The sequence below is a fragment of the Meles meles genome, chromosome X, assembly GCF_922984935.1.
Source record: "Meles meles chromosome X, mMelMel3.1 paternal haplotype, whole genome shotgun sequence".
In the NCBI taxonomy this organism is placed as follows: Eukaryota; Metazoa; Chordata; class Mammalia; order Carnivora; family Mustelidae; genus Meles; species Meles meles.
The window spans coordinates 59,798,646-59,819,458 of record NC_060087.1 but is presented as its reverse complement, the minus strand read 5'-3'; the positions used below and the strand labels follow the sequence as shown (position 1 = coordinate 59,819,458).

Genomic DNA, 20,813 nt, shown 5'->3' with positions numbered 1-20,813 from the left:
GTATGGTATACTTCCATCTGGCATCTATTTGTCTCTTTTGTTGTGTTAGTACCCTTTGATGATATGTCCCTAGGTCCATTATTTCTGTAGATATTTGCACATTCTACTTCTGTATTCCTTCTTACTTTATTAACTGGGATAAAGGGAAACTTTCCCTCATCAACTGTTTGTATACTTCGAAGTATACCTTTGTAAGAAAGGACAGTCTTGACTCTTTCTTCTGCCTTTTTTTTTTGTTTTTTTTTTTAAGCCGTCTTCAGAGTGAGTTGGTTCTCTAACATCCTTAAATGATGATCAGGTAGATTTTTTAAAATAAGTGTCATTGTGAACTCACATTTGTAATGCATTTCAATCCATTTTAGTTATTATTCTTACTGAAGCACCTATCTTTGGCCAGAAGAAGCCTCTTGAAGTGATTCTGAAGCCTTTCGACACTACTCCAGTAATCTTTAACAGCAAAATTGAAATAATAGTCAAAATTTGATTTCTGATATGACAAGATAGCCATTCTCATTTTGTATAGTTCCTGCCCTAGTCGTACCTTGAAAGAGCTCTTGTTTCCTTTTAGTGGAGGATGCTATTTAGAAACCATAATCTGGAAATTACAAGTACTCATTGCTACTGCTTTGGTCTTTGTTTCTAGACCTTTTTACTAGACAGAGCTATGAAATACATTTTTTTTTTTTTTTGGCTCTTTTTTTTTTTTAGATTTTTTTTTTCCATTTTATTTATTTTTTCAGCGTAACAGTATTCATTCTTTTTGCACAACACCCAGTGCTCCATGCAAAACGTGCCCTCCCCATTACCCACCACCTGTTCCCCCAACCTCCCACCCCTGACCCTTCAAAACCCTCAGGTTGCCCCAACCTCCCACCCCTGACCCTTCAAAACCCTCAGGTTGTTTTTCAGAGTCCATAGTCTCTTATGGTTCGCCTCCCCTCCCCAATGTCCATAGCCCGCTCCCCCTCTCCCAATGTGTTTTTGAAAGATAAAATATATAGTGAGTTCATAGTTATATATATTTTAAAGATTTTATTTATTTATTTGACAGAGAGACAGGGAGAGAGGGAACACAGCCAGAGGGAGTGGGAAAGGAAGAAGGAGGTGTCCCACTGAGCGGGGGGCCCAATGTGGGTGGGGCTTGATCCCAGGACCCTAGCATCACGACCTGAGCCGAAGACAGCTGCTTAAGGACTGAGCTACCAGTCACCCCCATAGTGATATTTTTAAATATTTATTTATTTATTTAAGAGAATGAGAGAGTACCTGTGTGAACTGGGGGCAGGGCAAAGGGGGAGGGAGAGGGGCAAGCAGATTCCGTGCTGTGTGTGGAGCCTAACATGGGACTGGATTCCATGACCCTGGATCATGACCTCGAGTCAGATGCTTAGTTGACTAAGCCACGAAGGTGACCCTAATACTAGTATTTCTTTCGTTTTTTAAGGATTTTATTTATTTATTTGACAGAGAGAGACACAGTGAGAGAGGGAGCACAAGCAGGGAAAGTGGGGGAGGGAGAAGCAGGCTTTCCGTAGAGCAGAGAATCTGATGCAGGGCTTGATCCCAGGATCCTGGGTTCATGACCTGAGCTGAAGGCAGAGGTTTAAGGACTGAGCACCCAGGCGACCCCTCCCTTTTTTTAAGACATAGTGGTATTTCTAATTGATAGGATGCTAGGATTTTACTTAGCTTCTTGATTTTATATTTGTGTCTCTTTTCCTGGCCCTGACAATCTTGGTGCCTAACAACATTAATATAATGAATAACTGGTTATATCCAAAAAATGTATTTTTATAATTGTTTCATAATACATCAGTGTCAATATAGTTACTAAGAATGATTTCTAAAAATAGTTCAAGAAATTTTTTTGCACTTCTTTTATTCTTTGCATATATCTCACTAGGGTTGTATAGTTAAAGTATTATTTTATTATTATTAAAATATATTTTTAAAGATTTTATTTATTTATTTGAGAGAGCATGAGAGAGAGGGGAAGAGAGGATGAGCAGGCACTGGAGAGGGAGAAGAGAAGCAGACTCAGGGCTGTATCCAAGGACCCTGAATTCATGACCTGAGCCAAAGGCAGAAGCTTAACTGACTGAGCCAACCAGGTGCCCCTTAAAATATTGTTTTATTTTTATTTATTTATTTATTTTTAAAAGATTTTATTTTTATTTTTTTGACAAAGGGAAAGAGATCACAAGTAGGCAGAGAGGCAGGCAGAGAGAGAGAGGGGGAAACAAACTCCCCGCTGAGCAGAGAGCCCGATGTGGGGCTCGATCCCAGGACCCTGAGATCATGGCCTGAGCCAAAGGCAGAGACTTTAATCCACTGAGCCACCCAAGCACCTCTAAAATATTATTTTAAAAATACTTGATATAATTCCTTTTTCTTTGATGAAACTTTTGACTTGATACATTGTTAGATTTATGTATTTATTTATTTTAAAGATTGTATTTATTTGAGAGAGAAAGCATGAATTGGGGAGAGGGGCAGAGAGAGAGGGAGAAGCAGACTTCCTGCTGAGCAGGGAGCCAGAAATGGGTCTCGATCCCAGGACCCTGAGATCACGACCTGAGCTGAAGGCAGATGCCTAACTGAGTCATCTGCCACCCAGGCATCCCAGATTCATTTATTTTTGTTTGCTTTTGATTTTAGGCAATTGCTTTTTTTCTGCCATTATGATTGAATTTTGTTTTATAATTATGTCAAATATTTATTTTTATTTTTAAAAATATTTATTTAATTGGCAGACAGAGATCACAAGTAGGCAGAGAGGCAGGCAGAGAGACGGGGGAAGCAGGCTCCCCACCACGCAGAGAGCCTGACGTGAGGCTTGATCCCAGGACCCTGAGATCATGCCCTGAGCCGAAGGCAGAGGCCTTAACCCACTGAGCCACCCAGGCACCCCTAATTATGTCAAATATTTATATGGTTCCAAAGTAAATTCTACTGATGGAAGTATATTGAGATAGGTCTACCTTCTATCTGTGTCCTCTCCATCCTATTTCTTCACTTCTCTGGATAGCTATTTTGTTTATTGTTTATCCTTTTCTTAAAAAAATAAAGCAAACAGGTATATATACATGTCTTTCACCACCCCAAAGGATCTTAGATAAATGGTAGCATTCCATATATATGTACTTTTTTCCACCTTTATTTTACCTCATTTAAGGTTATATCCTAGCAATCACTCCATAGCAGTATATAGAGATATTCCTCATTTTTTAAAAATATTTTTTTATTTGTTTGATAGAGAGAGATCACAAGTAGGCAGAGAGGCAGGCAGAGAGAGGGGGGAAGCAGGCTCCCCGCTGAGCAGAGAGCCCGATGCAGGGCTCGAATCCAGGAACCTGTGACCATGATCTGAGCTGAAGGCAGAGGCATAACCCACTGAGCCACCCAGGTGCCCCTATTCCTTTTTTTATAGCTACACAGTATTCATCCAGCTTCCTTCCATGGACATTTGGGTGCTGCAGTGAATTGCCTTGTTTATATGTTTTTTTTTATTTTAAAGCTACTAATTATAATTATTTCTGTTTTCACTTCTCATGGTTTCCTCCATATATTTAATCACACATTCGTATCACTGTGTTAGTTTGCTAGGGCTGCCATAACAAAATAACACAGACTAGTTGGTTTAAACAATAGAAATGTATTTTCTCAAAATTTTGGAAGCTGAACGTCCAAGGTAAAGTTGTTGGCAGATTTGGTTTCTTCTGAAGCCTCTCTCCTTGACTTGCAGATAGCTGCCTTCTCACTATGTTTTCATATGGCCTCTTCTCTCTATCCCTGCATCTCTGGTGTCCCTTTGTGTATCCAGATTTCCCTTTATTAGGACACCAGGCAGAGTAGGGCCCACTACAGTAGTCTCATTTTAACTTCCATCACCTTGTTAAAGGCCCTCTCTCCAAATACAGTCCCATTATGAGGTACTCGGAGTTAGGGCTTCAACATATGAATTTTGGGGAGATGTAGTTCAGCCTATAATAATAAAAAAATAATAAAAAGATCTTGACATATCAGTTTTATATATGATCTATTTTTTTCCTGCTCTGATAGATGAAGATTTATCTTTCTATTATCTATTATCCCCCATTCCCCCTTTAGTTTTTGTTAATTATTTTCTACTATTTTTAATTTATCTGATGGTAACTTTTTTATTTATTTATTTATTTATTTATTTATTTATTTGACAGACAGAGATCAGAAGTAGGCAGAGAGGCAGGCAGAGAGAGAGAGGGAGCAGGGTAGAAGCAGGCTGCCCGCTGAGCAGAGAGCCCGATGCGGGACTCGATCCCAGGACCCTGGGATCATGACCCGAGCTGAAGGCAGCGGCTTAACCCACTGAGCCACCCAGGCGCCCCGGTAACATTTTTAAACTTTAAGTGTAATATATAATATATTAAAATTTTTCTACATCAAAAACTCATAGTTTGGGGTGCCTGGGTGGCTCAGTGGGTTAAAACCTCTGCCTTCAGCTCAGGTCATGATCTCAGGGTCCTGGGATCGAGCCCCACGTTGGGCTCTTTGCTCAGTGGGGAGCCTGCTTCCCCTCTCTGTCTGCCTCTCTGCCTACTTGTGATCCCTGTCTGTCAAATAAATAAATAAAATCTTTAAAAAAAAAACAACCTCATGGTTTACTATATGTTGGCTAACTGAACATAATTAAAAAAAAAAAAAACTAGAAATCCCTTCCAGATTATTTTCTTTCTCTGTCCATTTTGGAGAGTGTATTTTTACTTTCCACCCTATGAGGATATTTATACTTTTGTGTTCTCTTTACCTTTCCCTCACCTTTAACCTTCCAGTTTCTGTTAACTTCTAATATTTGCATTTTTGGCTTTGTTGTTTTCAAAGATAGAAAACTAAAAGGAGCATTTTACTGATTGTGACAGGTATATGATTCTGTGGATGATGCTAATACTCTTTGTTTCCATCTGTTAATTCTCTTAATTCTGTTTCTTTAGATATTCTTCTGTTTGTTGAGTGTGATGTCCTTTCATAGGGTTGGTTTCCCTCAATTGTTTGGTGATTCTTGCTCATATTTGATTTGAGATTCCTTGATAGTCTGTGAATACCGTTTCACACTATTTACCATAACCCAAATCGAGTGACTAATCAAGAGGTAGGGCTGAATATTTTGCATTGGCCTGTGTTGTCAGCCACCTGGCACTTTATTTTTCTCTCGAGTAAGTGGTTGTACTCACTGTTCCTTCCTGGGGAGGAGGGAAGGTATCTCTTGGTGGGGAAACCTGCTGCCTGATAATACTGTTCACATCCAGGATGTTTTCTACATTTTGCATTTTTGTGCATTTTGTTTTATGGGTTTTTGTTTCATCCCATTTGCTCTCTCTTTTTTAGCAGTTCCTCATAATTTCAGGTCAAATGAAAATGCCCCTTATTTTCCAGGATGCTTATTGAAAAAAAAATATGTATATATATTCTCTTATTTCTAGGGAATGAAAAAAAATACATATCTTCTTAGAGATTGTATCATTTTATATATATGACATAATGTACATAATTTCTAGGGATTTAGAGTATATAAAATTTATACCAGAGTTTGTAGTGTACTTATATCCTATATGTAAATTTATAGTAAAATGTACAGTGTATTGTATATATTTTATATACGCACACACACACATCATTTCTAGGGCTTTGTAGAAGGGGTTGAGCTGTAGTTCGTGCTTAGTCCTCCCATCTTGATTCAGTTCTTGTTTGCTTCTGTAGCATTTGTGCATATTACATAGCAACTATATATTTAGATATCTGTCAGTTATAATACTGTGAGCTTCTTTACCAAGGTGTGTTGAGTTATAGTCTAATGCTTATCATATAACTTCAAGTATGTGAAGAACTAATTTTTCAGAACTTTCTATTTAAATTATCCTAATATTTTCTTCTAAATTTCTTAGACAATGTGTTTTCAAGTCTATTAATTTTTTATTATTGCCTTTCTTGAGGACATTTCTATTAAATTATGGAGTTCAGAACAGATCATAGGACTATAATAAATGCTATTTTTTTTCTGGGGATTACACTACGGAATATGAGCAGAGGATTAAATATTTTATCTAATACCCTCTTTAACCAGTTGGGAGGAGTTGTGAATTTAAAAAAAAATTATTTTCTAACTTCTTTCTTCCAGATGAATATGAAAACAGGAAAAGGGTGGGTGGATGTTGGAAATGCAGTGATTGCTGATCAGTTTTTTCAAGCTGCCATGGCTGTAAGTTTACCAGTGATTTTTAGCTGTAGTAGTTATTAATAATAGTTGTGGTTACTCTCATCATGACATTGTATTGTGGTTTTATTTTCCAGGGTCTGGAGCAGTTATATGTTAAATTAATGCAGAGAAGCTCCACTGAGGTCCACATGACTTTGCAGAAGATTGCTGTGGAGAGGGACCTTTTCAAAGTGCTTTCTTACCAAGCAGAGGCAGTAGGTATCATGGTCACTACAGCCTTACAGTGGGGCATTTTGTTTATGTAAATGCAAAGTGATGAGATAAAAACTTTTTAGAAGAAAAGGTGTCATTGGCCTTTCATGTAGGATATTATATTTGACATTTTATCTCCATTTTATATCTGAAGGTAACATAACTAATGGTCATTCGTATCTGTGAGGGTGATTGAAGTTAGAAAGGCTGATATGTAACTAAACATCATTGTCAATCACTTCATGTAATGTCTGTCATTTCTTTATGGCAGTACCCTCGACTTGAAACACCTCTCTGTGACTCTCTCTTACATACACAGTCTGCCTAAAATAATTGCCTGAAAAGAGTCTTCTCATTTGCAGTTGTTCTGAGTTGTTTACCGAGGTTTTCTAAAAGTCTGCTGTTATCACTGTTTAAAATTGTACTTTACCTGTGTTTGGCTTGTGGGTTTCCTCCTTTGTCACCGTGCAGTTAGGTATTCATTTTTAGTTGACAAAATGTAAGCCATGATGAGCTTGTTCTCTGTAAAATTTATGTAACTCTAGAAATGAAAAAGAGACTTTAAAAATCATGGAGTATAATCCTCTTATTTTTATTTTTTTATTTTTTAAAGATTTTATTTATTTATTTGACAGAGATCACAAGTAGGCAGAGAGAGGGGAGGAAGCAGACTCCCTGCTGAGCAGAGAGCCTGATGCGGGGCTTGATCCCAGGACCCTGAGATCATGACCTGAGCCGAAGGCAGAGGCTTTAACCAACTGAGCCACCCAGGCGCCCCTCTTATATTTATTTTTAATATTTTTATTGAGAATCAACTCATATACTACAAAATTCACATATTTAAATTGTACAGTTCAGTGATTTAGTATATTCACAGAATTGTGCAATGTTCAACACATTCAAGCCAGCAGAAGGAAGGAAATAGTAAAGATTAGAGAGGAAATAAATGATATAAAAACTAAAAAAAAAAACAAAACAAAAACAACAGAACAGTAGAACTGATAATGAAGCCAGGAACTAGTTCTTTGGAAAGTTTAATAAAATTGATAACCTGTATCCATACTTTTACCAAAAAGAAATGAGAAAGGACCCAAATAAATGAAATCACAAATGAGACAGGAGAAATACCAACACCACAGAAATATAAGAAATCATAAGAGAAAAAAAAAGAAATCATAAGAGAATATTATGGAAAACTATATGCCAACAAATTGGACAACCTAGAAGAAACAAATAAATGCCTAGAAACATAATAATCTACCAAAACTGAAACAGAAAGAAATAGAAAAATGTAACACACTGATAAACCGTGATGAAATTGAATCAGTAATTGAAAAACTCCCCCAAAAAACAAAAAGTCCAGGACCAGATGCCTTCATAGGTGAATTCTACCAAACATTCAGAGAATATTTAATAAGGGTGCCTGGCTGGCTCAGTCTGTGGAACTTGCAGCTCTTGGTCTCTGGGTTGTAAGTTTGAACCCCCTGTTAGGTGTGGAGTTTACTAATCAATAAAATCTTTAAAAAAAGAGAAAGGTTAAGACTTAACACCTATTCTTCTCAAACTATTCCAAAAAAACAGAAAAAGAAGGAAAACTTCCAAATTCATTCTGTGAGGCCAGCATTACCCTAATACCAAAGCCAGATAAAGACTACTGAAAAAGAGAACTTCAGGCCAATATCTCTGATGAGCATGGTTGCAGAAATTCTCAACAAAATACTAGCAAACCAAATCCAACAATACATTAAAAAAATAAGTTCTTTATAGATTTTGGATACTAACCCTTTATCAGATAGGTCTTTTGCTAATATTTTTTCCCATTCTGTAAGCTGACTATTTGTTTTGTTGATTGTTTCCTTTGCTGTGAGGAAGCTTTTTATCTTGATGAAGTCTCAGTAGTTCACTTTGGCTTTTGTTTCCTTTGTCTCCAGAGACGTTTCTAGTAAGAATTTGCTACCATCAGTGTCAAGAACATTCCTGCCTATGTTCTTTAGGATTTTGATGGTTTCCTGTCTCATGTTTAGGTCTTTCATCCATTTTGAATTTATTTTTGTGTATGGTGTAAGAAAGTGCTCCAGTTTCATTCTCCTGTATGTTGGTGTTCAGTTTTCACAATATTGTTTGTTGATGAGACTTTTCCATTGGATATTCTTTCCTGTTTTGTCAAAGATTAGTTGACCATATAGTTGTGGTGCCATTTCTGGGTTTTCTATTTTTTTATTAACATATAATGTATTATTTGTTTAAGGGGTATCTATTCTTTTTTTTTTAAAAAAAGATTTTATTTATTTGAGGGGTGCCTGAGTGGCTCATTTGTTAAGCATCTGCTTTTGGCTCAGGTCATGAACCCAGGGTCCTGGGATCAAGCCCTGCATCAGGCTTCCTGCTCAGCGGGAAATCTGCTTTTCCCTCTCCCACTCCCCCTGCATGTCTTCCCCCCTCCATGTCAAATAAATAAATAAAATCTTTAAAAATCTTTTAAAAAGGTTTTATTTATTTGAGCGAGAGAGAGAGAAGGAGAGGGAGGGGTGAGGGTCAGAGGGAGAAGTAGACTCTGTGTTGAGTGGGGAGCCTGTCACGGTACTCTAGCCTGTGATCATGACCCAAGCCAAAGGCAGATGCTTAACCAACTGAGCCACCCAGGTATCCTGGGTTTTCTATTCTGTTCCAGTGATCTCTGTGTCTGTTTTTGTGCCAGTACCATACTGTCTTGTTGACTACAGCTTTGTAGTCCAGAATTGTGATGCTTCCAACATTGCTTTTCTTCAGGATTGCTGTGGCTATTTGGGGCCTTTTGTGGTTCTGTACAAATTTTAGGATTGTTTGTTCTAGCTCTGGGAAAAGTGCTGGTGGTATTTTGGTAGGGATTGCATTAAATGTGTAGCTTGCTTTGGGTAGTATAGACATTTCAACAATATTTGTTCTTCCAATCCATGAGCATGGAATGTCTTTCCGTTTCTTTGTGTCATCTTCAATTTCTTTTGTAAGTGTTCTGTAGTTTTCAGAGGACAGATTTTTACATCTATGGTTAGGCTTATTCCTAAGTATCTTACAGTTTTTGGTATAATTGTAAATTGTATCCATTCCTTGATTTCTTTTTCTGTTTCATTCTTGTTATATAGAAATGCAACAGATTTCTGTATGTTGATTTTATATCCTGCGACTTTGCTGAATTTATGTATTCTAGCAATTTTTTTGTGGCTTCTTTTGGGTTTTCTGCAGAGTATCATGCCTTTGGCAGATATTTACAATTTGACTTCTTCCTCAACAGTTTGGATGACTTTTACTTCTTTTTGTTCTGATTGCTGAGGCTAAGAGTTCCAGTAGTGTGTTAAATAATAATGGTGAGAGTGGACTTCCCTGTCTTGTTCCTGACTGTAGAGGAAAAGCTCTCAGTTTTCCCCATTGAGGAGGATATTAGCTGTGGGTATTTCTTATATGGCCTTTGTGGTGTTGAGGTATGTTCTATCTATGCCTACTTTGTTGAGGGTTTTTTATCAAGAATGGATGCTGTATTTTGTCACAAGCTTTTTCTGGGTCTATTGAGAGGATCATATGGTTCTTATCCTTTCTTTTATTAATGTGGTGTGTCATGTCGATTGATTTGCAAATACCGAACAACCTTTGCGGCCCAGGAATAAATCCCACTTGATTGTGAGTGGCACCCTTTGTCAAAAATCAGTTGATCATAAACGGGAGGGTTTATTTCTGGACTTTTAATTGTTTTCTATTGATCTTCATGTCGGTTTTTATGCCATACCATACTGTCTTGATTGCAGTAGCTATGTAGCAAGTTTTGAAATGAGAAATTGTGAGTCTTCCAGTTTTGTTATTTTTAATATTATTTTGACTATTCTGGGTCTCTTGTGTTTTCATATGAATTTTAGGATAAGCTTCTCAATTTATGCAGGGAGGCCAGCTCTGGGATCTTCATAGGGATAGTGTTGAGTCTGTAGATGATCTTGAGTAGTAGTGCTGTCTTAAACTATTATTTTTTCTGATTCGTGAATATGGAATGCCTTCCCATTTATTTAGGTTTGATTTTTTTTTGTTTTTTTTTTTTTTTAATGGTGAAGTGGAAGTTCAGAGAGTAAGTTAGTTGAAGATATGAAACCAGAACCAAGATTTTCTGACTTTCTGCCCAGTGCTTCCTTCCCTGCAAATTACATTGACTGTATAAAAGAGAAACCCCACTTTTGGCAATTTTGTCTTCCTTTTAATGTTAATATTTTTGTGGGTTATATTAATGCAACTACTAAAATACTGATATGAAGTCCAGTAGGTCTTGGTGTTATGTGTTAACTCTTCTACCAATTTACTCCATATCCTTGGGCTGTTACTTTACCTCTCTGAGCCTGTAAAATCCAATATTTAAGAGATCAACTGTCTATGTGCTACATTTTGACAGATGTACATTTGGTTTGCTAGTAGTTCAAATGAAAAAGATCTGTGTGTTTTAATTGTCTACAAGATCAAGTTTCAATCAATGATGTGAGGTAGCTGCAAAAAAGCTAGCACGATCTTAGGCTATGTTAATAGATATATAGTACAAAGCTATAGATAGGTGTTTTCAACTAGTTAACATCTTAAATATTGTGATCAGCCTAGGCATCACACTTTAAAATCATTTTAATAGTCTGGAAGATATATCATGTGAAAAATATTTGAGGGATATAGAGATGTCTGCCTGGAAAAAAAAGAAGACAGTAGGAATTATAGCTCTGTTTGACTGTTTTAAGGACTATCATATCAAAGAAAAATTAAAGTCCACAGAATAGAACTAAGACCTTTGAGAAAGATAGTTTGAAAGTTTTGGCTCAATGTAAAGTGTAACCTTTTATTAGTGATAATGATCAAATAATACTATAGCTTTCTTGCAAGATATCTGTTGTCGGGGCACCTGGGTGGCTCAGTGGTTTAAGCCTCTGCCTTCGGCTCAGGTCATGATCTCAGGGTCCTGGGATCGAGCCCCGCATCGGGCTCTCTGCTCATTGGGGAGCCTGTTTCTCCCTCTCTCTCTGCCTGCCTCTCTGCCTACTTGTGACCTCTCTCTCTCTGTCAAATAAATAAATAAATAAATAAAAAAGATATCTGTTGTCATTGCAAGACTGCAAGCAAAGGTGTGAACATCCTAAGAATTATATATATTATAGAAAAGTGCTCGCTTCGGCAGCACATATATATATATTATAGAAAAGATTCCTTCATTAGATAGGAAATTAGATTAGGTACCCTTTTGTCCCTTCCTTTTTTAAAGGAACACCCAGGCGCCCCCCTTTTGTTCCTTCTTAATACAAAGATTCTATGATTTTAGAAAGTGTTGTAGTATTCTTTGGTGTTATGGGTGTTGATATCTAAAAATCTTCTTTAGCTTACAGAAATTTTTAGTAGTTAAGATCAAAAATGAGAATTATATAATTCTTGATTTTGGGGATAATGTCTTCAAAATATGAAATGAAGGCTAATTGTTTTTGCTATAAGTAAACTTTCCATTTTGAGGATATTCTCACTTTTTTTGTCAGAATTTTATTTTATTTTTTTTTTATTTTTCCCATTTTATTTATTTTTTCAGCGTAACAGTATTCATTCTTTTTGCACAACACCCAGTGCTCCATGCAAAACGTGCCCTCCCTATTACCCACCACCTGTTCCCCCAACCTCCCACCCCTGACCCTTCAAAACCCTCAGGTTGCCCCAACCTCCCACCCCTGACCCTTCAAAACCCTCAGGTTGTTTTTCAGAGTCCATAGTCTCTTATGGTTCGCCTCCCCTCCCCAATGTCCATAGCCCGCTCCCCCTCTCCCAATCCCACCTCCCCCCAGCAACCCCCAGTTTGTTTTGTGAGATTAAGAGTCATCTATGGTTTGTCTCCCTCCCAATCCCATCTTGTTTCATTTATTCTTCTCCTATCCCCCTACCCCCCCATGTTGCTTCTCCATGTCCTCATATCAGGGAGATCATATGATAGTTGTCTTTCTCCGATTGACTTATTTCACTAAGCATGATACGCTCTAGTTCCATCCACGTCATCGCAAATGGCAAGATTTCATTTCTTTTGATGAATTTTATTTTTTTTAATTTTTAATTTTTATTTTTTTACAAGTTTTTTAATGACTTTACTTATTTTTTTTATTTCTTATTTTTTATAAACATATAATGTATTTTTATCCCCAGGGGTACAGGTCTGTGAATCGCCAGGTTTACACACTTCACAGCACTCACCATAGCACATACCCTCCCCAATGTCCATAACCCCCCTCCCCCTCTCCCAACCCCACCTCCTCCCAGCAACCCCCAGTTTGTTTTGTGAGATTAAGAGTCATTTATGGTTTGTCTCCCTCCCAATCCCATCTTGTTTCATTTATTCTTCTCCTACCCCCCTAACCCCCCATGTTGCATCTCCACGCCCTCATATCAGGGAGATCATATGATAGTTGTCTTTCTCCCCAATGTCCATAGCCCGCTCCCCCTCTCCCAATCCCACCTCCTCCCAGCAACCCCCAGTTTGTTTTGTGCGATTAAGAGTCACTTATGGTTTGTCTCCCTCCCAATCCCATCTTGTTCCATTTATTCTTCTCCTATCCCCCATTCCCCCATGTTGCATCTCCAGAGGATATTCTCACCTTTAGGGCCTGTGGGTTTTGTTGATGTCTGCTTGGCAAAAGACCATCTTTATGAACTACTGTCAATACTGGTATTTACAAATGAGTTTTCTCTGTCCCAGTAGAGTGCTTGAGATATTCTTAGAGATGTATGTAGACCTTATCTTTCTCTAGGCACTTCCCATTAAGCGGTTAGAGAATTGCTTTATTAATTTATTATTTGTTAAATTATTCAACAGACAATGAGTATCTTCTCCAAATAGAGTAGTATGTTAGGCTTTGTCAGGGAGGAGAATAATCATATTATCATATCCTCAAGGAGATTATGGTTTAGTTTGAGATAAATAATGCATATACAAAATAGAATGAAGTATCATAAAGGTGGTACAGATAAATTATCTACATGGAGTATTTGGTGCTATATAGGAATAGAGTTGTAAGGTCTGGTCATTTTTCCCTCCATGAAATGATGAGGTACTTTGGAAGTTAGGCTATAAGTATAATTTTTAAAAATGAGAAAAGGAAAATATAAGTGCCAAATGAGTGGCATGGATTGGGCAGGGCACAGACTTTGTTTAAGGTAGTCACATGGTGTTGATAACAGTCGTTAAGAATTTACTTTTCCTCAGTCTCTACATCCACCTACAAGGTGATAGATAATCTTATGTTTACCCTTGTACCGCAGATTATCTGCAGTCTTAGCATTGTAGAAGTAACTGTAGTTCTTGTTGTTTTTCCTAATTTCTTATTTTCCTCATGTATTGGCCATGCCTCTTTTTGCTGTCTATATCATCTGCAGATGCAAGGGTCATCTATTGCGCTTCTGCCCCATTCCCTCTTTACTAGGGTAAGACCCCTTGTAGAAGCTGACAGGGCCACATGGATACAGGAAACTTGAGTTTATCCATAAAGACTCTGATGGAAGGTATCTTGGAAATGCAAGGCATGTGGAAAAATCAATTTCTCTAGTATACTGAGGGCCGTGGTCCACTATCTCTCCCTACTAGTTAAAAAAGCAGTAATAAAAAGTTAATTTTTATATTGTCAGCATCTAGCATGGTGCCTGGCAACATAAGAGATAATATGTAAATGTATGTTATAGTAATGAATCTCCTCTCCTATTATCCTTCTCTATCTTACTCGCTTCCCCCAAAAGAGTAATAGTAGTATATGAGATATGAAAGGTTGAGAGATAACTGGTATATGGAAGTGCTATAAGTGTGTAGGAAAGGGGGCATAGATTATTGTGGACTGGGTTAGTAGAGTAGAGGAAGACGCACAAAGGATTTAGGACACAATTTGGATTTTGGAGGAAGGAATAGATTTTGAAAGCTAGTAAAGAGAGCACAACATATTCCAGGCAGAGCAAAGGTTTGAGCATGAGCAAAATCATATAGGCAGAAATTGATAGGTCTTGTTAAAAGAATGTTGAGTGATCAGTTTATTTGAAAGAAACTATTTGTTCAAGGACACAGGAAGGACTAAGTGTAAAGGAGTAATTTGGGCCAAGTTGAGAGGCCCAAATATACCTCTCTGAAAAAATAATTTTGATATTTTCCCAAAGGCAGTGGGGTGGTTGAAAGTTTTTGGAAGAGGTAAGATGGCACCAGTCAAAGAGTAGCCTTGAAGTAGTGCTTGGGATAAAAGGCACAGCACTGGAATATAGTCTATGATCTTCTAATAGCATTATATGGTGACAGATGGTAGCTGCACTTATGAGCATAGCATAATGTATAGAGAAATTGAATCATTATGTTGTACACCTTGAAACATTGTGTGTCAACTATACTAAAAAATTTTTTTTAAATGATAAATAGAATGGAGGCGTAGTATGAGCACGAGATAATGAGAGTCTTAATTATAGTTGTAACAACAGGAACGGGAAGGAAGGGGACAAATACAGGAGATCTAAAGGAAGCAAACATTTATGCTCAAGACTGAACCACTCAGTCCTTGGAGGCAGGAAAGTGAGGATGGTAAGAAAGCCAAGTCATTCCACAAATATTTACATGTGGGGGAGGTTGTCGTAAAATGTAAAGCAAACAGAAAGGACAGATGACACACCAGAGATGGAGGAGGACTAAAAGAGAGTCATGAATGGGAAGAACATTTCATTGAAAAAGGGATGATCAGTAGTGCAGTGCTTCAGAGAATTATAGGAAAATGAGGTTGGAGAAAAGGCTCTTGGACTTGACATTTAGGATGACAATAGTGACCGTAGAAAGTAATTTTAGTAGAAAGGTAAGAGTGGAGGACAGACTGTAGGAATTTAAGGGTTGAGTGGATAATGAGGTAATGAAAGAATTTTGTATAGTGATCTGTGAGGGCAAAACTACTTTCATAATAATTCTAAGATGTTATTTGCCTTCTTGTTATGTTGACATTTGTACTGGTGCAAATGGTGGGTAAAACTGTGGGCATTTTAACATGAATGAAGACGGTGGCACACATTTTATTAGTCATTTTATTATATTTTTAAAAGATTTTATTTTATTTGATAGAGAGAGACACAGCGAGAGAGGGAACACCAGCAGGGGCTGTGGGAGAGGGAGAAGCAGGCTTTCCACTGAGCAGGGAGCTGGATATGGGACTTGATCCCAGGACCCTGGGATCATGACCTGAGCTGAAGGCAGATGCTTAACGACTGAGCTACCCAGGTGCCCACTAATGAGATTTTTAGAAACTTCTTATTTTGGGGGCGCCTGGGTGACTCAGTGGGTTAAAACCTCTGCCTTCAGCTCTGGTCATGATCTCAGGGTCCTGGGATCGAGCCCCACGTTGGGCTCTCTACTCATTGGGGAGCCTGCTTCCTCCTCTCTCTCTGCTTGCCTCTCTGTCTACTTGTGGTCTCTGTCTGTCAAATAAATAAATAAATAAAAATCTTTAGAAACTTCTTATTTTGAAATACAGACTCACAGGAAGTTGCACAAATATTTTGATAGTTCTGGAGTACCTTTCACCCAGTTTTCTTCAGCAGTAACATCTTATGTAAATATAGTACATTATAAAGCCAGGAAATTGACATTGTAATCCATAGGCCTTACTCATATTTCACCAGTTTTACATGATATACTCATATGCGTGTCTGTAGTTCTATACAGTTTTATCACATGGGTAGATTCATGTAACTACCACTTCCACAATCAAGATATAGAACAATTTCATCACCACAAAGATCCCTTGTATTTCCTGTTTGTAGTTACAGCATGCCCATTCCCCCATTCCCTGTCCCAGGCAACTAATATTCTCCACCTCTACAATTTGTCATTTGGGAATATTTTATATATGGAATCATATAGATTTAACCTTTTGATAGTGCCTTTTTTGAACTTAGCATGATTGCTTTGACATCCGTCCAAGTTTTGTGTATCAGTAGTTTGTTATTTGTAAGTAGCATTCTGTGGTATGGATCTGCCACTGTTTGTTTAGCCATTCACCATCATCTTTCTTGGAATTTGGGTTGTTTCCAGTTTTTGGCTATTGGAAATAAAGTTGGTATGAACATTTGTGTAGAGGTTTTTGTGTGGACATAAATTTTCATTTCTGTGGGATAAATGCCCAGGAGTACAATCACTGGGTTGAATCATTAGTGTATGTTCAGTAGTTTGTTTTTTAAGAAACAACCAGACTGTTTCCTAGAGTGGCTGTGCCATTAATCCCTACAAGCAATGTATGGGAGATCCCATTTTCTGCATTCTTGCCAGCATTTTGTATTGTGATCAGTTCATTTTAGTTATTCTATTAGATGTCTAGTGATATTTCATCATGGTTTTTTTTAAAAGATTTTATTTATTTATTTGACAGACAGAGATCACAAGTAGGCAGAGAAGCGGGCAGAGAGAGAGAGAGAGAGAGGAGGAGGAAACAAGCTTCCTGCAGAGCAGAAAGCCCAATGTGGGGCTCGATCCCAGGACCCTGGGATCATGACCCGAGCTGAAGGCAGAGGCCTTAACCCACAGAGCCACCCAGGTGCCCTGTCATCATGGTTTTAATTTGTACTTCCATAATGGTTAATGATGTTGAACATTTTTTCATGTACTTATATGCCATCTATATATTCTCAAGTGAAATGTCAGTTTGCTCTTACCTATTTTCTAATTAGATTGTTTGATTTTTTTTTTTACTGTTGAATTTTGTGAATTATGTATTCTAGATTTGAGTCCTTTGTCAAATATGTATTTTTTTTAAAGATTTTTTTAATTTATTTGACAGACAGATCACAAGTAGGCAGAGAGGCAGGCAGAGAGAGAGAGAGGGAAGCAGACTCCCTGCTGAGCAGAGAGCCCGATGCGGGGCTCGATCCCAGGACCCCGAGATCATGACCTGAGCTGAAGGCAGAGGCTTTAACCCACTGAGCCACCCAGGTGCTCCTCAAATATGTATTTGTCTTTTCTTCCTTTTTTTTTTTTTTTAATTTTATTTATTTATTTGACAGAGATCACAAGTAGGCAGAGAGGAGGCAGAGAGAGAGAGGGAGAAGCAGGCTCCCCGCTGAGCAGAGAACCTGATGTGAGGCTCGATCCTAGGACCCCGAGATCATGACCTGAGCCGAAGGCAGAGGCTTAACCCACTGAGCCACCCAGTCGCCCCTGTCTTTTCTTCCTCTTTTTTTTTTTTTTTTTTAATATTTTGTTTATTTGACAGAGAGAAATCACAAGTAGGCAGAGAGGCAGGCAGAGAGAGAGGAGGAAGCAGGCTCCCTGCGGAGCAGAGAGCCTGATGCGGGGCTCGATCCCAGGACCCTGAACTCATGACCTGAGCCGAAGGCAGAGGCTTTAACCCACTGAGCCACCCAGGCGCCCCTTTTCTTCCTCTTAATAGGGTTGCAGAGCAAAAGTATTTTAATTCTGATGAAGTTTAATTGATTTTTTTAATGGATTGTGCTTCTGGTGTCATGTCTCAAAATTCTTCACCAAGCTCTAGATCTGAAATACTTTCTCCTGTAAGTTCAGTAGCTTTATCTTTTATGTTTAAATCTATGATTGATTTTGAGTTAGTTTTCTTTTTTTCTAAGATTTTATTTACTTATTTGACAGAGAGGTAGAGAGCACTGTAGGCAGAGCGGCAGGCAGAAGGAGAGGGAGAAGCAGGCTTTCCACTGAGCAGGGAGCCCGGGATCACCACCTGAGCCAAAGGCAGTTGCTTAACCGACTGAGCCACCCAGGCGCCCTGAGTTAATTTTCTTTTTAAAAAGTAGACTCTACACCAAGTGGGGAGCCTGATCTCACACCCCTGAGATCATGACCTGAGCTGAAATCAAGAGTTGGTTGCTTGGGGCACCTGGGTGGCTCAGTGGGTTAAGCCTCTGCCTTCGGCTCAGGTCATGATCTCAGGGTTCTGGGATCCAGCCTCACATGGGGCTCTCTGCTCAGCAGGGGGCTTGCTTCCCCGTCTCTCTCTGCCTGCCTCTCTGCCTCCTTGTGATCTCTGTCAAATAAATAAATCAAATCTTTAAAAAAAAAAACTTGGTTGCTTAACTGACAGAGCTACTCAGGTACCCCAGCATCATTTTTTTAAAAAAAAAGACTCTTCTTTGTTCATTGAATTGTTTTTGCACTCCTATAAAAAGTCATTTGTAAGGATTTATTTCTGGACTCTGTTTTGTTGCATTGATTTTTATGTCCCATGTCACTATGTAAACTCAATTATTAAAGTTTTGTAGTAAATTTTGAAATAGGTAAGTGCGAGCCTTGGAACTTTGCTCTTCTTTTTAAAATGTTTTTGCTTATTCTGGGTCCCTTATATTTTCATATGATTTATTTTTATTTTATTTTATTTTTAAAAAAGATTTTATTTATTTATTTGACAGAGATCACAAGGAGGCAGAGAGGCAGGCAGAGAGAGAGGGGGAAGCAGGCTCCCTGTGGAGCAGAGAGTCCAATGCGGGGCTCGATTCCAGGACCCCAGGACCATGACCTGAGCTGAAGGCAGAGGCTTAACCCACTGAGCCACCCAGGCGCCCCCATTTTCATATGATTTAAAATCAGGATGTTAGTTTTTGTAAAAGCCTGCTAGAAGTTTGATAGGAAATGCATTTGAATCTGTAATTCAGTTTAAGGGGCATTGCCATCTTAAGAATATTAAGTCTTTTGATCTGTGAACATGGGATGTCTTTTCATTTTATTTAGGTCTTTAATTTCTTTCAACTGTATTTTATAGTTTTTAGTGTACAAGTATTGTAGTTCTTTTGTTGAAGTTATTCCTAAATATTTTATTTTTTGATATTAATGTAAATGGAATTAATTTTTTTATTTTTAATTTTTCTAAAGGTTTTTTTTTTTAAAGATTTTATTTATTTATTTAACAGACAGAGCTCACAAGTAGGCAGAGGCAGGCAGAGAGAGAGGGAGGAGGAAGCAGGTTCCGTGCTGAGCAGAGAGCCTAGTGCAGGGCTCGATCCCAGGACCCTGGGATCATGACCTGAGCTGAAGGCAGAGGCTTTAACCCACTGAACCACCCAGGTGCCCCATTATTTTTAATTTTTAAAGATTTTATTTATTTATTTGAGAGAGAGCACATAAGGTGAGAGAGAGAAGCAGACTCCCCGCTGAGCAGGGTGCCCGATGTGGGGCTCGGTGGGGCTCGATCCAGGACCCTAATTAGATTACGACCTGAGCTGAAGGCAGATAATTAACTGACTGAGCCACCCAGGCTAAGTGGAATTCATTTTTTAAAAGATTTATTTATTTGAGAGAGAGAGAGCAATGTTTGCACGCGTTCAGGAGTGGTGGAGAGGGGCAGAGGGCAAGAATCTTAAACTGAGCGCACAGCCTAATGTGGGACTCCATCTCACGACCCTGGGATCATGGCCTAAGCTGAAACCAAGCTCAACCAGCTCAGCCATCCAGGTGCTCCTTAAATGGAATTAGTTTAATTTCTTGATTTCAGTTTTGGTTTACTCATGGTTAGTGGGTAAAAATACAGTAGATTTTTGTATTTTGTACCCTGTAACCTGGCTAAACTTGTTTATTCATTCTAATAGTTTGTGTCTGTGTGTGTGTGTTTCTGAGGATATTCTATATATAAGATCATGTCATCTGAGAATAGGGATAATTTTATTTCAGAATTATATTTAGGAATAAATTGAAGTATAAGACTATATACTGAAAAATATAAAATACTGTTGAAAGAAATTAAGAAGATCAAAATAAATGGAAAGTTAGCTTATATTCATGGATTGGAAGACTTAATATTGTTAAGATGACAGTATTGCCTGAAACTGATCTACGAATTTAATTCAATCCCTATCAAAATTCCAACTGCCTTGTCTTTTGTAGAAATTGATAAATTGATCCTAAAATTGATATATTTATGATACCTGAAATAACTTGAAAAAGAACAAAAAGATCTTATAAAAAATAAAGCTGGGAGATTCACACTTCTTAATTTCAAAACTTAACTGAAGTATGAAGACGGTGTGGTGTTCGCATAAGGACAGACATACAAATCAAGTGAATAGAATTGAGAGTCCAGAAATAAACCCCTACATTTATGGTCAGACACCTAAAACAGATGAAAGTATAAAGCTCTTAGAAGAAAACATATGTATAAATCTTTGTGATGATTAGGCAGTCATTTCTTAGCTATGATACCTCAAGCCCAAGCAAAGAAAGAAATTGCTAAATTAAACTTCATCAAAATTTAAAACTTTTGCCCATTCAAAGGTACTATGATTAAGTAAAAAAACAGCCCACAGAATGGGAGAAAATATTTACTTGTCATGTATCTGAAAATTGTCTAGCATCTAGAATATATAAAGAGCACTT

At 38.0% G+C, this 20,813-nt stretch overlaps 1 protein-coding gene across 1 annotated transcript in view; it reads left to right on the top strand.

Moving 5' to 3' along the window:
- TEX11 (testis expressed 11) overlaps nucleotides 1-20,813 on the top strand; it is a 297,399-nt gene that overhangs the window by 25,555 nt on the left and 251,031 nt on the right. Inside the window, exons 5-6 of the mRNA XM_045994777.1 lie at nucleotides 6,155-6,235; nucleotides 6,328-6,447. Coding sequence (XP_045850733.1) covers nucleotides 6,155-6,235; nucleotides 6,328-6,447 — 201 coding nt within the window. The remainder of the gene's footprint in view (nucleotides 1-6,154; nucleotides 6,236-6,327; nucleotides 6,448-20,813) is intronic.